The sequence below is a fragment of the Schistocerca americana genome, chromosome 1, assembly GCF_021461395.2.
Source record: "Schistocerca americana isolate TAMUIC-IGC-003095 chromosome 1, iqSchAmer2.1, whole genome shotgun sequence".
NCBI classification, from domain to species: Eukaryota; Metazoa; Arthropoda; class Insecta; order Orthoptera; family Acrididae; genus Schistocerca; species Schistocerca americana.
Window position 1 is genome coordinate 1,111,732,917 of NC_060119.1, and position 15,818 is coordinate 1,111,748,734.

A 15,818-nucleotide genomic window follows, 5' to 3' on the forward strand; every position below is an offset into this window, starting at 1 on the left:
TTAAATTAAAATACAGAACGTAGGTACGATTGAACATTTTATTTCGGTTGTTCCAATGTGATATATGTACCTTTGTGAACTTATCATCTCTGAGAACGCATTCTGTTACAGCGTGATTACCTGTAAATACCACATTAATGCAATAAATACGCAAAATGATGTCCGTCATTCACTGACGCATGCTGTCAGGCGTTGTCGGTGGATCACGATGGCAAATATCCTTCAGCTTTCCCCATAGAAAGAAGTCCGTGGACGTCAGATCCGGTGAACGTGCGGGCCATGGTATGGTGCTTCGACGACCAAATATGCTATTCAATACCGTTTCAACCGCACGCGAGTTATGTGCTGGATATCCATCATGTTGGAAGTACATCGCCATTCTGTCGTGCAATGAAACATCTTGTAGTAACATCGGTAGAACATTACGTAGGGAATCAGCATACATTGCATCATTTAGACTGCCATCGAAAAAATGGGGGCCAATTATCCATCCTCCCATAATGCCGCACCATACATTAACCCTCCAAGGTCGCTGATGTTTCACTTGTCGCAGCCATCGTGGATTTTCCGTTGCCCGATAGTGCATATTATGCCGGTTTACGTTACCGCTGTTGGTGAGTGTCGCTTCGTCGCTAAATAGAACGCGTGCAAAAAATCTGTCATCATCCCGTAATTTCTCTTGTGCCCAGTGGCAGAACTGTACACGACGTTCAAAGTCGTCGCCACGCAATTTCTGGTGCACAGAAATATGGTACGGATGCAATCGATGTTGATGTAGCATTCTCAACACCGACATTTTTGAGATTCCCGATTCTCGCGCAATTTGTCTGCTACGGATGTGCTGATTAGCCGCGACAGCGGCTAAAACACCTACTCGGGCATCATCATTTGTTGCAGATCGTGGATGACGTGTCACATGTGGCTGAACACTTCCTGTTTCCTTAAATAACGTAACTATCCGGCGAACGGTCGGGGCAGTGGAATGATGTCGTCCAGGATACCGAGAGTATACATAGCACACGCCCGTTGGGCATTGTGATCACAGTAGACATACATCAACACGATGTCGACCTTTTCCGCATTTGGTAAAAGGTCAATTTTAACACGGGTAATGTATCACGAAGTAAATACCGTCCGCACTGGCGGAATGTTGCGAGATACCACGTACTTATACGTTTGCGACTATTACAGCGCCATCTATCACAAAGCGGAAAAAGTGGTCCATCTAAAACATACATATTTCTTTACGTACTATACGAATATGTAACAAAAAATAGGGGTTCCTATTTTAAAAAACGCAATTGATATCCGTTTGACCTATGGCAGCGCCATCTGGTTTCCCCCTTCAAGCTAGACGAGTTTCATTCTTTGTAGTTTTTTCGTTTGATGCTTATTTCGTGAGGTATTTGGCCCGGTCACTATCAATGGACCACCCTGTGTAATTTTTTAGTACTGAGACAATACAAGTCGTAGCTTTTCCTTTTTCTCTTCATCAGTTTGCTATTCAGTTTTGTGTTAGGGTAATCAGAAACTACAAACATGTGAAGTAGAAATGTGATATTTCTACGTGTTTTGCATATTAGGTGATTCAGCTGCCCATAATGATGTCATTTTACGCAGCCCGCAATGTTATACCTGGCCTTCACAAAACCACGCGCGAGGTTTTCGTATTCTCTCGTTTGCTACGCGTGAACTGTGACTCCTACAGAAAAAATGGGCAGTTAAATTTTGTCCTACGGAAAAAAGGGCATTTAAATTTTGTACTGGGATCCGTTTTCACTAGAGGCCACAGTTTTCGAACTATTCAAGAAAACTGTACAAAAGTGACGTTCAAACGCATCCCCAGTTCCACGCTCAGCCCCCACTGGTCAGGATTTCTAGTATATTGTTCATGGCACTCCCTCCTATCGTTGCACAAAACTTTGTGACTACACGAAATATTTCACACATTCCACCAGTTTTGGTCTTCATTGACTAACCGTACTAAGCCACCGCATTATTCGAGCACTTACAAATTGTCAAATTGATATTTGTGTAAATTTGACCTAACAAGCTTCTGAATTCTAACAGCATACAATAAACTATTACATCGTTGTATTCGTGAGGCCTTCTGATTACGAAACTCCTGTGCTTGTAAGGGTTAAGTTTGGATCGAATTTTCGACGTAATTAGTTCTGGCGTGACGTTTACAAAAGTCGTTTTCCTTTCATTACCCTTACGGGCACTTTTGCTGTTAATGACACAGCCGAATATGCTGGTGATGTAATACTTTAATCAATAGAGACCAAAAAAAGTGGAGTATCGGGAATGCTGCGTGTAGTCGGGAAATTCTGTACAGTGGTAGGAAGGAGTGCGACATGCTAGAAACCTGATACGTTTGTCTAGAATAACTCGGAAACTATGGCCTCCAGCAAATGCATCCCAGTAAAAAATTAAGATACATTAAATTTGCTACAAATAGGTCCTGTTTATTCCGGTAGGTCTAAAAGTGTGGCATAGCGAGCGATGAAAATCTTAAGCGTTGATTTTGAACGCCAAAATAATATTGCGGTTGGAGTAAAACGACATTGTGGGGGCAGCTTATCACCCTGTCGCTTACCTTGCGTATTTCATTGTGTACTGATTTTGTTTAATGATGTCGGTAAACAACAGCTTTTAAACAACACCTCTAAGCTGCTTACAACCTATTTATTGCAAACAAGATAACTCCAGCATCGGTCTTACAAATCGAAAACAAGTTTTTTTGTTATTGCATATAGATTTTAATCACAAATTGATCATCTTCAGTGCGAGACTAAGTTCAGTGGACTCATACAACCATGGAGCTTGGCAGCTGCGTAGGTTTTTGCAAGCAACTGGTTGAATTTGAATCTTACCTGCTAGCTGGCATGTTCTTCACTATGGATACCTGTGTTTGAAGTTATCTTTCGTACATGATCGTATGAGTAAACTGGACTTAGTCTTGCACTGTAATATCGCTCTGTGATTGAAATCGATATACAATAACAATAAAAAAATGAAACTTCCTGGCAGATTAAAACTGTGTGCCCGACCGAGACTCGAACTCGGGACCTTTGCCTTTCGCGGGCAAGTGCTGTACCATCTGAGCTACCGAAGCACGACTCACGCCCGCTTCTCACAGCTTTACTTCTGACAGTATCTCAATAAAAATATGGTTTCAAGATCATACGACCAATGCTAGAGTTTTCCTTCTATACAATACCTGTTGTGTGGTCGTGGTGCATAAATTCCTAATGGAATCCAATCTTTAAATTTGCTTGGTAGATTACCGTTGTCTGATTAGTATTAGTTAAAGACACCTGATGGTGGTTTAGTTTCGAACACTGGTGGAATAATGAATAATTTGTGCTCCATAAAAGGTGTCCACAACATTTCTCAAGTAGGCCTACATGGAAGCCGTGGAAAGCCGTGTACCAGAAATGTACAATGATGTTATGTGAAGCAAGGTAAGGTTCAAATGGTTCAAACGGCTCGGAGCACTATGGGACTTAACATCTGAGGTCATCAGTTCCCTAGAACTTACAACTACTTAAACCTAACTAACCTAAAGACATCACACACATCCATGCCCGAGGCAGGATTCGAACCTGCGACCGTAGCAGTCGCGCGGTTCCGGGCTGAAGCGCCTAGAACCGCTCGGCCACCACGGCCGGCTGCAAGTTAAGGGGTAGGACGTCAAACGGGCCGATTTGCAGCAGGGGAGGCATCACAGGGCATTTTAATTTACAGTGTCTATACTTTTACAAATAAATTCATAAAACTTTGCCAGCATCACCAGGAAGGATTCATGATTCACGCTCATTACAGTGGAAGTTCGAAAACATCACAAAATAATTTTTTTTTACGTGTGAATTTTCATCATTTTTTCACTTACTAATGGCTGCATTTGTGGCTATAGGTACACTTTTCTTCATAAGTAGGAGCGATTCTTCGATGAATTTTGCACAGCATACATACCATACTTACAGGTGTATGAAACTCTAGAATTTATTTAATTTATGAAACAATGAATGATCTGTTGTATTTTAAACTTCATGTTTAGAAAAAAAACAAATTTTGTAGTTAATTACCTCAATTTTTAGCACAGTTTTTAATAGATTTGGAAAATTCTAGAGTTTCATACACCTTTAAGCATGGTTTGTACGCTGCGCAAAATTCATCGAACCATCTCTCTTACTTATGAAAAAAAGTGTACCTATAGCAACAAATGCTGCCATTAATAAGTGAAAAAAATGATGAAATTTCACATGTAAAAAAAATTACTTCGTTATGTTTTCGAACTTCCACTGCTATGAGTGTGAATTCTGAATCCTTCCTGGTTATGCTGACAAAGTTTTATGAATTTACTTGTAAAAGTATAGACAGTGGAAATTAAAATGTCCTGTGGTGCCCCTCCTGCTCCAAGTCGGCCCGTTTGACGTCCTACCCCTCTTATGAGAAGAAACTGTTCAGGACAAGCCCATGGTGTAGAATGGTAAAATGGTTCAAATGGCTCTGAGCACTATGAGACTTAACATCTGAGGTCATCAGTCCCCTAGAACTTAGAACTACTTAAAGCTAACTAACCTAAAGACATCACACACACCCATGGTCGACGCAGGATTCGAACCTGCGACCGTAACGGTCGTGCGGTTCCAGACTGAAGCGGCCACAACGGCCGGCTGTAGAACAGTACACTGACACTAATCACAACCTTATTTTTTAAAGAAAAGATCCACTAGCCTCTGGCTGTGAAACTACTTATTCATTACTTCAGTTATGCAATTTCGGCCCTGTGACCATTGTCACATGGAGCGAACACCGCCTTCGCAGTTCAGAAGTACTTTACTTGATAATAACCAGAAGGTAAAACTGTAATTAGTTGATTTTATGACTAAAACGGTAATTCGATTCAGATTTAACAGCCACCATGTCCTTTAATAAATTTTACATAGCTGTGAAATTCAGCCACGAAAGGTTAATCACATCCCAGTTGGCATCTACATCTACGTCACTCCTTTGTATATTGCATTTAAGTGCTTGGTAGATTATCATTGTCTGGTTAGTAGCCGGCCGAAGTGGCTGTGCGGTTAAAGGCGCTGCAGTCTGGAACCGCAAGACCGCTACGGTCGCAGGTTCGAATCCTGCCTCGGGCATGGATGTTTGTGATGTCCTTAGGACAGTTAGGTTTAACTAGTTCTAAGTTCTAGGGGACTGATGACCTCAGCAGTTGAGTCCCATAGTGCTCAGAGCCATTTGAACCATTTGAATCTGGTTAGTATCAGTTAGACGCACCTAATGGTGGGCTAGTTTCGAACACTGGTCGATTAATGAATAATTTGTGCTCCGTAAAAGGTGTCCACAATGTTTGCCAAGTAGGCCTACATGGAAGCTATGAAAAGCCGTCTACCATAATTGTGTAATGAAGTTACGTGAAGCAAATAAAGAGACGAAACGTAACTATCTAGGAGTCCTAGTACTTTTTACACTTCGTAAATACACAGAGACACACGTAAACACACCGTAAGATTTCCGATTTGCGGCCTCCTTTGCGCAATTCCTCGGCGTCTTTTCACGCGGCGCGCCTCCTTGCGCAACGACGGCGACGCCTATTGGCCAGTAGCTGTCCCCTTCCCCCCCCCCCCCCCTCCCCCCATTCCCCATCCCACCTTTCCCCGGCCTGGCCAGCGGCGCGACGCGCCCAATTACCCGTACAGGTGAAAGGCGCGAGGATGCGGCGAGGTCGCCGCAACTTTCCTCGTAAACAAGGCGAGCGACCGGGTCGCGCATGCGCACAGCCGCTAGTGCGCTACTGGCCGCTCCGCCGCCGCCGCCGCCACCGCTCCGGGGCAGGACTTTCGCCCGACAGACCTCGCGCGGCAGTTTGCGACGAGCGTGTGCGCTTGTTGCTTCGCCTGTTTGAACGCAGAAGCGCCACTTCGGAAATTTCTCCTCTTCAGAAATTTAGTTTGCTAAGTACTGCGCCTAGGTGAAACACATTTGCCTAGTGCACTCTCCCCAGCTCTCGCTACTTTCCCCTGCTTCCGAAGAGGAAAGTAGAAAAAATAAGACAGCTACACAGTGGCGAGTCCTACATATCGATCACTTCTGAGCGATACAGAGAGGTAAATACGGCGTCAGACTGTTCACCTGAGAAATGAAACGTCCGTTATTTTAAAACTATGAGTTTTACCGCTACAAATTATATATGCTGCTTAGCGTCCGCAGTTCGTGGTCTTCCCGTAGCGTTCTCGCTTCCCGCGCACGGGGTCCCGGGTTCGATTCCTGGCAGGGTCAGGGATTTTCTCTGCTTCGAGATGACTGGGTGTTGTGTGTCTTTCATCATCATTGACTCGCAAGTCACCGAAGTGGCGTGAGCTAAAGAGGAATGCAATTTCGGCGGCCGAACACCACTTATGGGGTCTCCCGGCCGACAATGCGGTATGATCATTTCATTTCATGCTGCTTAGCAGTAGCACACAATATTGTCGCTGGAGTACTGATTGTGCCTCGTGTTTTACTGTTCGTGTCAACACATATCAATTAAACAAATATGGCATTAAAATAATTTGGGCCGCTCTGTTCAAGAGGACGTAAAATTCCGCTTTAAAAGTGTTTTGTTTGGAAAACAAACAAAAAAGGGAAAGAAACCGACACATTCTATCGACACTGGGCGACTGAAGTATGACGTAATGATCAGCCTCTGTTTGGGATGACTCTAGCTACATAGTGCACAACGAAATTGCAAACACCTGCCGGAAAATCAAAGAGAATGCGCCTGACGAATGTTAGGACGGATACGTAAACACACATCCACGCACGCGCGCGCGCGCGCGCGCGCACATACACACACATGCACCCACACGTATTCTTCTGTATGGTCAAGCTGTCGGAATGGAATCTGTCATCATCGCTATTCATAAATTTTAAATATAAATGAAACAAAATGGAAATAAATCCTAGCTGCGGAGTTTCTATTTCGAAACCAAATAATTTGTGTGCTGCCCCCTGATAGATTTCTGCTTCGAAAATAACGGAGAAGATCATGTAAAATTAAGAACCCTCATCTCCGCATCCATCCAAAAATACAAGGCGAACCATAACTTCGTCGATGTTTCAGAGGTTGTTCAAGGGCATTTTCTGAGTGTTTTATTGTACGAGACCCGTCGCTTCTAGTGGCTCGTTGCAGAGTAACAATATAATTACGAATACATTCGGTTTGTTCCCCCCCAGTTACCATTGTTATTGTGAGACGTGCAGAGTACAGAACACAACACAATGCAACTGTCTTCAGATATGCAAAACTGTTGTTATGTGGCTGGCGTCACTGCGTTAACGTCTTAAAATAGAGCCGCCGTTTACTTCTTCCACTGCATTCAGCGTACGCATACGCGAGATGCATGGCAACTGTGCATACTATTGTGTATGCCTGTTGTGCAGATGTTTACAGTGCAATACAGTCATCAGGATAAATGGGGGTAAGAAATACAACGAAACGTAAGAGTGCAGTAACGTGCCCCCGAGAGACCAACGATCCCTGATACCATAATACTAAAAAAAAAATCTCTGTATGTTATCGAAAGCTACCTGTAGACAAAATTTTTGGAAACGACGAGATATTGTCATTTGTAATCATCTTATAATGCTCGGGAAATAAATCACATAGTTACTTCCAAATTTCTGCAAAACTGCTGTACACGTCAGATTGTAAAATGACTTACCAACGTTTTGGTCACTACTACAAGTGGGCTTCATTAGGAGACATAATTGTTAAGTCTCGAAGTGGTAAAACAGGCATCTCAGTAACTTTATAACACGCTTATAAAAGTAAATACTGCTCTTAGTAAGAAATAGAATTTTAATAGCGGTACATGAATTCCAAAGACACTTTATGTTATACATAGGAATTCATTCAAATCGACTATAGATCTGATACTTTGGCTTCTTTAACTTACCGTCACTGTCAGCGTAATCGAGAAGGGTTTACACGCACTGCATTTTCTGTTAATGGCACTAGTTACTTAATCTTTTTTGGAAAATGACCCTTCGTAGCCCTTTCCAGAGCACCATCGTCTTAGAGTGGATATTAGCCATTGTTCATCTCCAAAAACCCGCGTGGAATACAAATACCAATTAGTTGATGTGCTCTCGCCATTGACAACATAAGCAGGAAAGAATCTCAATATAGCGACATTGAGGTCAGAGGTTTTTGGTACCCTCTATGTAGAACGATGATTACCCCGTAACCACGTTGACGCCAGGAACCACAGAGGGGCCCTGCAGATGATGTAATGTAACACCGAAATCTGTTGCAAATTAAACCTACAACTACAGCTGAAAGCGTCATTCGTACTATACAAAGATATAGTAAGAGTTTTCATGTCATGATTTGCAAGGTTAGGTTGTTATTGAAGATATAGCTCATTTTCTGCGGTAGGTTCAGTTACTACAGCGTCAACTAAGTAGGAACTGACATTATCCAATGCTACAGTGGTTACTTGTCTCACACGAGGATAATGTGCAACAAGGTACAGAAGCTGGTCATTATCGATTTTCGGAGAGTGTAGGTGATTATTGGTGAAATGTCTCAAACTTCGCGCATTTCTGAGTTTAGGTACTGAAAAAGTTATATCAGCAATAATCGGTAAACAGAACAAGAAACTGGCAATTGATATTGAGAGGTCTATTGCAAAGACACTCATTCTGAATTTATATTTAGCTACTCTGAATTTTTATTTAGCTGGAATGACAATGCAGGAAACTAATTTGCTTCATCGCACTGAATATGTCCTGGTTGCGTAGCTATAAAATCTTAAATAAAAATAAGTTACGTTCCTTGTAACAACTGTTCATGTACATCATTTTTTGTAGCACTGCCAGTTTAGAAATACAACATTTCGTTTCGGAGTGCACTGTTCACATTTTCCCTGCCTTTCGTAACATCGCGATGTGGCTCATGATGTCCAGGATGAGAATAAATTCTAACAAAGCAAAGACAGCGCCAGCGCAAAGACTTGTGTGTGCGCCATATGAAACTGTCTTTGCATTGGGAGCATTTATTTACAATCTGCATCGTGTCGAGAACAGGCGTTAATGATACGTACATCTGCAGTCGATACTGAAATTTGATTTTCAGAATTGGTAATATAGCAAAAATGAGTAACTAAACCCAGCTGTTACAAGCAAAGTAAATTATCATGTTAAATCATGTAAATATTCATAGCTATTTCTACTAATTCTAGTCGTTGTGACACAAAAGGTAGCTGGGACTGTTTGAAGATGCTTTTAGATGAGAGAAAGGTGGCATTGTTCCACCAGGAGAAACAGTGATCGTGTTTATAATTTTATAAAGCATGTATAGTGTACATCACGTATTTTGATTTCAATGACCGGCTTTTGCCGTAGTAGACCACGTAAGATGTAAATTAAGGAGATGATGATAGCTATCGGCATAATCAGCTAATGTATATCGTCAGTTTTGGCGAGTTTTCAAGACACAGACACCAGTTGATTTTCTGAAGATGACCTTCTTCAACCGAAACCATTCATAGCATTAAAAATGCGTGATCTATATTGTGCTTTGTTTATAAAAATGATTTGTGTTAGATTAAATAGCTATGAAGTGATAAATTGTTGTTGTAGTTCTATATGAGTTTAGGGTGAGTTTGGCTGCGATAGAACTTACTGCAAAATGGAGCAGTTTCTACAACAGTAAAATTAAAGGTGCAATAGTAGCTGTGAAAATGAGCACTGTGAAATTTTGTTGCATAGTAAAGAGGAGGAAGGATAGTGAAAAATAATAATAGGTAGTCATATTTAGGCTAATACATTTATTGCCACCGTTTTCTTGCAAAAATCGTTATATATACAAAATATCGTACAAAAAACGCATATAAAATGTAGACATTGTACTACACACACACGCATACATTACAACGCTGTAGGACTTACACGTAAAATAAAATAATACAAAACGACGCAGCAGTACGAAATAAAATAAGATGAAGAGGACCATGAGAAATCACCGTATAGTGCCGTTCTACCCGTAAGTTGGCAGGAAAACATGAACGTTCCGAATCGTCCTAGAACAGTGTCCGTGCTGGGAGCGGGTCGACACAGGATGGAAGCAGCGAGCCGCTGCGGCACTGCGAGGGGCTCGCTGGCGCGGGGGCGAACCCGGGGGCGGGGGCGGTTAGTAGTGGCCGGAGGGGCCGCCGCTCGTGTGGCCGGGGGGCCCGTAGCTGCTGGACGGCTTGCCGCCTCCGATGCCGCCTCCGATGCCACCGCCGATGCCGCCGATGCCGCCGATGCCGCCGCCGCCGATTCCGCCTCCGATGCCGGTGACTCCACCTCCAGTGGCGCCGATGTCGGACACTCCGCCTCCGATGCCTCCGATGCCTCCTCCGATGCCGCCGATTCCGCCTCCGACTCCGCCGCCGATTCCGCCGCCGATGCCTCCACCGATGCCAGCACCTCCACCGATGCCGCCGCCGATGCCGCCGCCGATGCCTCCGCCTTCCTTCTGGGTCTTGTAGCGGATGAAGTATACCTCGGGCTTGGACGGCTGGGTGGGTGCGGGCGTCGGGATGGTGATTTCGGGAGCTTCCTCGGGCTTCTTGACCAGCACATAGATGAGGGTCTTCTGCTCGTCCTGGCCGGGCAGGGCGGGGATGACTGGGGCGGTGGGGGTGGGAGGGGTGGGGGCCTTGATGAAGATGATCTTGTAGTGCTTCTGTGGGGGCGCGGCGGGCAGGATGGGCCTCTGGGGACGCACCTCTTCGGGCTCTGGGGGTGGAACGTGCACGTAGATGTGCTTCTGGATGAGGGCACCGCCTCCGGCGCCGCCGCCGAAGCCGCCTCCGGCGCCACCGCCGAAGCCGCCGCCGGCTCCGCCACCGAAGCCGCCGCCGACGCCGCCTCCGAAGCCGCCGCCGCCGCCGCCTCCGATGGCGCCGCCGCCGAAGCCGCCTCCCAGGCCGCCGTCACCGAATCCGCCGCCTCCGATGCCGCCGCCTCCGATGCCACCGCCTCCGATGCCACCGCCTCCGATTCCACCGATGGAGCCGCCGCCTATCGCTCCGCCACCGAAGCCGCCGCCGCCGAAGCCGCCTCCGTGGCCACCGCCGAAGCCGCCGCCGCCTCCGGGAGCTCCGTACGACGACGAGGGCGAACTCGGGTAGGTGTAGCCGGCCTCCGGCCTAGCGTGCGCCAGCACGCCCAGCGAGGCGACGAGCTGGCGAAACACAAGGGCCGCATTAGGACGCTGTATTACGGGGCATTCGCTGTGCTCTCTACATGTACCACGCCCTGGACCACGCCTAATAGACGGAAAGCTGCCTCTTGTATGGAAAGAGCTGTTAGGCGATGCCACATTGAGACTATCAGATTAAGCAGGAGATCTTAGTACATATACAGAGGAACTCGCCCAGTATGCAAACGGAATAGCTCAGACAATCGCTATCGTTTGTGAAATCTGCCCTCCTCTATGCACTGTACAGTAGCTGGCTCCGTATGTAAGTACGAAAAAGTTGCAGATACGCTCATCTTAGTACAGAGTTCAGTTGTGTCTGCCTAGAATAGCATAGTACTTTCTGCAAAATCTGAGAAAGCCTTTATGAAACATTGAGGAAGAACCCGACTGAATTAGAGCATAGAGTTAGCGGTAATCTTAGACAGCATTTAGAATGATTCTTTTACTCTGCTGTGATATATGGCTATGTCATTACTCCGCAATATCTCTTCTTCCAGGAATGCTATTCCAACAGAGTAAAGTTTGCAAAGCATGAGGGAGCTACTGGCACATTTGAGCTGCATGGATGGTCGTGAATCGTGACTGTGTGGCTCCCTGCGAAAGTGTTCTGGGTTCGAATCACTGGCCAGAAGGCAGTTTTAATCTTTTAGCAAGATTCTAGATCATCTCGCTACAGATCGGTATGAGCGAACACTTGGTCAGTCGAAACCATTAGAAAAGAGTATTGCTGCAGTGTCTCCTTGTGAAGACCAGTGGCAGAAAGAATTCGCAAACACGCCACTTGGATTGTAGCTGCCTAGCATCAACCGTGAAGTTAGATGCGAGACGTAAGAAAGGAGTAGTTGTTCTGGCAAATCCTACTGGATAATTTTAGAGAACCACTATTCAAGGCAGACTGCACACCATCTCTACTGTTTCCACCGCAAAAGTCCCGTAATTCTATTGGGAGTGAACCAAGATAGATCAGGTCGCACAAGGAGGTACGTATTTTTAACACAGTACTTCCTTGCTGCAAACCTCCACCCTGCGAGAACGGTGGGCGTTCGAATAGCAGTGAATGAAGTAATACAAACTGTTCATGGTGCACAATAGTTTGATGCAGGCATGGGTGTTAGCACTAAAGGCAGCTAACATTCCATCAAGCGAGAGGTGGGAGTGGCAGCCACGTTTGGTTCGTAAACGCCCTATCCGTGCGCTAACTGTCAAATCTCGTTCAGCGGTTTGGGAGAAGACTTGAATTTATAGTCTTGCCACTTTCCCTCTGAGGTTGCCAATGGCGTTATGCCAATAATGGTGGGCAGTTCGGAAACATCGGGAAGTACTATGTAAGAGATAGCTCAGAAAGATGCCTGAGATTCTTGCGGAAATAACATTCTCGTTACCAAAGAATATCACTGTTGATGGCTTAGTTAAATCTTCTGCCACATGTAACATTTACTGAAGTCGCGATGGTACTCTGTATCAGACGTAATAACTTCTCAAGAGCAAACCACTTGCTTTGCGAATGTGAAAGACACTGCTTAGAATACTTGAAATGAGCCAAACAATGATTCCATTGAGACATTTTTAATTAATAGGAATCAAAGTGTCTATCAAATGCAGTGGTCTTCATGAGGTTTTCTGAAATGTGAACCGAAACTTTTCAGCCGCATTTGGATACGTAGGCAATGGGCGCATTCCATATAACTGCTTTTTATGCACTCTTTTTTTTTGTAAATATAGCTATAGAATTGGACGCGATAGTGAATGACATTCTGAAATATGTTAGACAGTTTACTGTTATGAAGCAAGAAAAATCCTTAGTAAGCATGCTTAGATTTCATTGGCAGGGAGTAAATCACGATAGAGGTACGAGAAGATACATGTAGCATACACGATATCGGTCAGTACCGAGAGTAAGGAAATTACGCTAAGCTGAATTTGCAGTATCAATTTCGAAGAAAGAACAGATGCTGTGAGTCTTGTCCCCTTCTGACTAGTTAGTTCTCTCCCACCCCAAAGACATACCTGTCCTCAAAGTAGCAATGGACAAGTTTTGGTGAGCTACTAATATTCGAACAGTTAAGTATGTTCCACTTTTGTAGAACTGGGCCATAGCAAGAAATTAGTCAAGAACATCACCACAGAATACGTGGAAGATGAACGCCTGGTAAATAAACTGCCATTTTTGCGAAATAAGAGCTGAACAAAACGTGAGAAGCAATTTGAAATATTGATCTGGAGTTCGGCTAGTAATAGCCTGTTTCGTTACTGCTATTCGAAAGCGAGATTTGCAGGCAAATCATTTGTCCAGATGCATTTTCGCGGATTGCTAACCATCGCATATGTCCCGTGAAATATTGGGAAATATGTGGAAGAACACTGACGACTGTCCACCCATGCTCTATCCGCGAATGATGTGTAGAGAAAACGACTGTGCTCAGTGGGACCCTGTAGCGTCCGCCAGGCACTAGGATAGTGCCTTGTGGAGCTCAGAGGTGAGCAGTGAGCCGTGGCCACTTACCACTAAGAGTTTCATCGCTGCGACTGCTGTGTGTTTGCAGGGAGGCTGCAGATGCGACTGATGCTGACGGACCGGCGCGGCGCGCTTTTATAGCGGCAGATCCTCCCCCCCTCCACCAGCGCCACCCCTGCGCGGTCAGAGATGCGCCGCCGCCCCCCGCCTTCGACGCGCCTCTTACCCAAGCGGCGCTTCACACGCGCGGCCCGGGGAAAAGTGAAGTCTCCGGGAGAACCGGTAGGCCGACGCCAAGCCCGCTTTCGTCGGCCCCCGGTCCGCAGGCTAAGTCCGGCTGACGCGCTCGGGAGCCGGCGGCTGCTCTGCCGGGTTGCCCCGGGGCACACTTCTGGGACCAATACTGCTCGTAGCCCTTACGTATCTGCAGAAAAATCGCACTACATTCCATTATTTCCGATAATATTACCTCAAAATCTAGCCTGTACTTCGGCAACCGACGAACAGTGTGTGGCTGAGGGTGTGAAGTACACCAGCATCAGCTTTCAACGTTGCATGTTTCTTTTTAAAAGAATGCTTTATGTACTGGTTAAAAACAGTCTTGGTTGCAATTTCAGTTTTTTATTTTTCAACGACGCGTTTCGCCTTATTTAGGCATCTTCAGGTTATCTTTTCTAGATGGACGCGAGAGGCACCAACATCTGCATAACGCGTTCCCGTTCACAGGAGCGAGTAACAGAGTAAGATGGGGAATCAGGTATTAAGCATAATGGTTACTTTATGTTAACGTACATCCATACAAAGTCAAATACATGTATTTGTACCATAGCAGCCATTACGGTAGGTTGAGGTAAACCGATTTGTTGCCACCAAGGAATTCCCCAAGGTACAGTTCTGGGGCCAATATTACTCATCATCCGTGTGTATCACGAAAAGTCAGGTCACATGCTGCAATTTAGATAAGTACGTCTGCTTTTACGCTAGCATTTCTAGAACAAATTTACGTGTATGGCAGAGGCTGTTAAGTACACCATTACAAATTTTCCCTTTGCAGGTTACATTCCTCTGAAAAATTAGTTTATTAATTTATATTCTGGAGGTATCATCGCTTTCAGCTAGAAATGCCCCATGCCACAGTTCTAGGGCCGTTATTATTCGTGCGCCTATCGCATAAGGGATAAAAAAACTAAAAAAACACTGTTAAATTTTTTGGGATACGATTAGTCTAAAAATAAGGAATAAAGCAGATTAGGGAAAAATTTGAAGTGCCTTTGAATGACACTCGAAATCATGTACAGCAGCTGAGGTACTCATACGTTACTGACGTAAAGAGAGCAGTGAGTGAAATTCCACCAGATGATTATCGTCTCGTACTCTTTAAGACTCTAAGATTCTAATTTAAACATCAGATTTTAAATTCTCAGTCAGCACCTCATTAGCTATACAGGATCTAGGCTATCATTCAATGCTAGTCAGATAACTCTGTAATCTATTTTATTTCGTACTTTTAGACAAATCATTTCACAAAACATCGACCTTTTTTTCCATTTTATTTATTTTCAAGTTATTTTGAGAAATCATTAAGTACAATGTATTTAAACATTGATCTCTATTTTATTATTATTAACGGTGTATAGACGAAGACAATGCACTGAAATTTCAACTAAGAAAGCAACCAAACCTTTTTTCTTGCAAAAGAGTCTCATGTCACTCATTTTGATGCCCCCATCAGTCTGTCTTGCAGCTTGCGTTTTGCACTGATATTCCGTACAATGATTTCTCTACAAATCAATCCTTGTTCTTAATTATATTGATTACATTTTTCGATTTTTATGCAAATTTAGTACCTCATTTTTCTCTTCTTTTTTTTATGAAAACTCGGACAAAAATCCATTGTGCAATGTAATTTCTACGTGGAACTACTCCGACAACTCTGTGTCGCAGACTCTGTTGCAGATGCTGCTTAATGGATCAGTACAAATTATCCCTTGGTGTATTCCATTCACAGTAGGTGGAAGAAGAACGAATAGCTGTTGGCGTACATCTTTCTAGGCCTGAATACCTCTAAGATGAAGCGAAACGATCACGTGGGCTCAGTTGTAAGTAAAGCGG

General features: G+C 44.4%; 1 protein-coding gene across 1 annotated transcript; it reads right to left on the reverse strand.

Annotated features, from left to right (window-relative positions):
* Positions 1–10,046: 10,046 nt before the first annotated feature.
* LOC124550774 (glycine-rich cell wall structural protein) lies at positions 10,047–13,801 on the reverse strand. The gene is made up of 2 exons (XM_047125501.1): positions 13,755–13,801; positions 10,047–11,233 (listed from the first exon to the last, which is right to left on the reverse strand). Exons 1-2 carry the CDS (start codon positions 13,767–13,769, stop codon positions 10,193–10,195), a joined length of 1,056 nt encoding a protein of 351 aa, XP_046981457.1. The 5' UTR covers positions 13,770–13,801; the 3' UTR covers positions 10,047–10,192.
* Between the last annotated feature and the right edge of the window lie 2,017 nt (positions 13,802–15,818).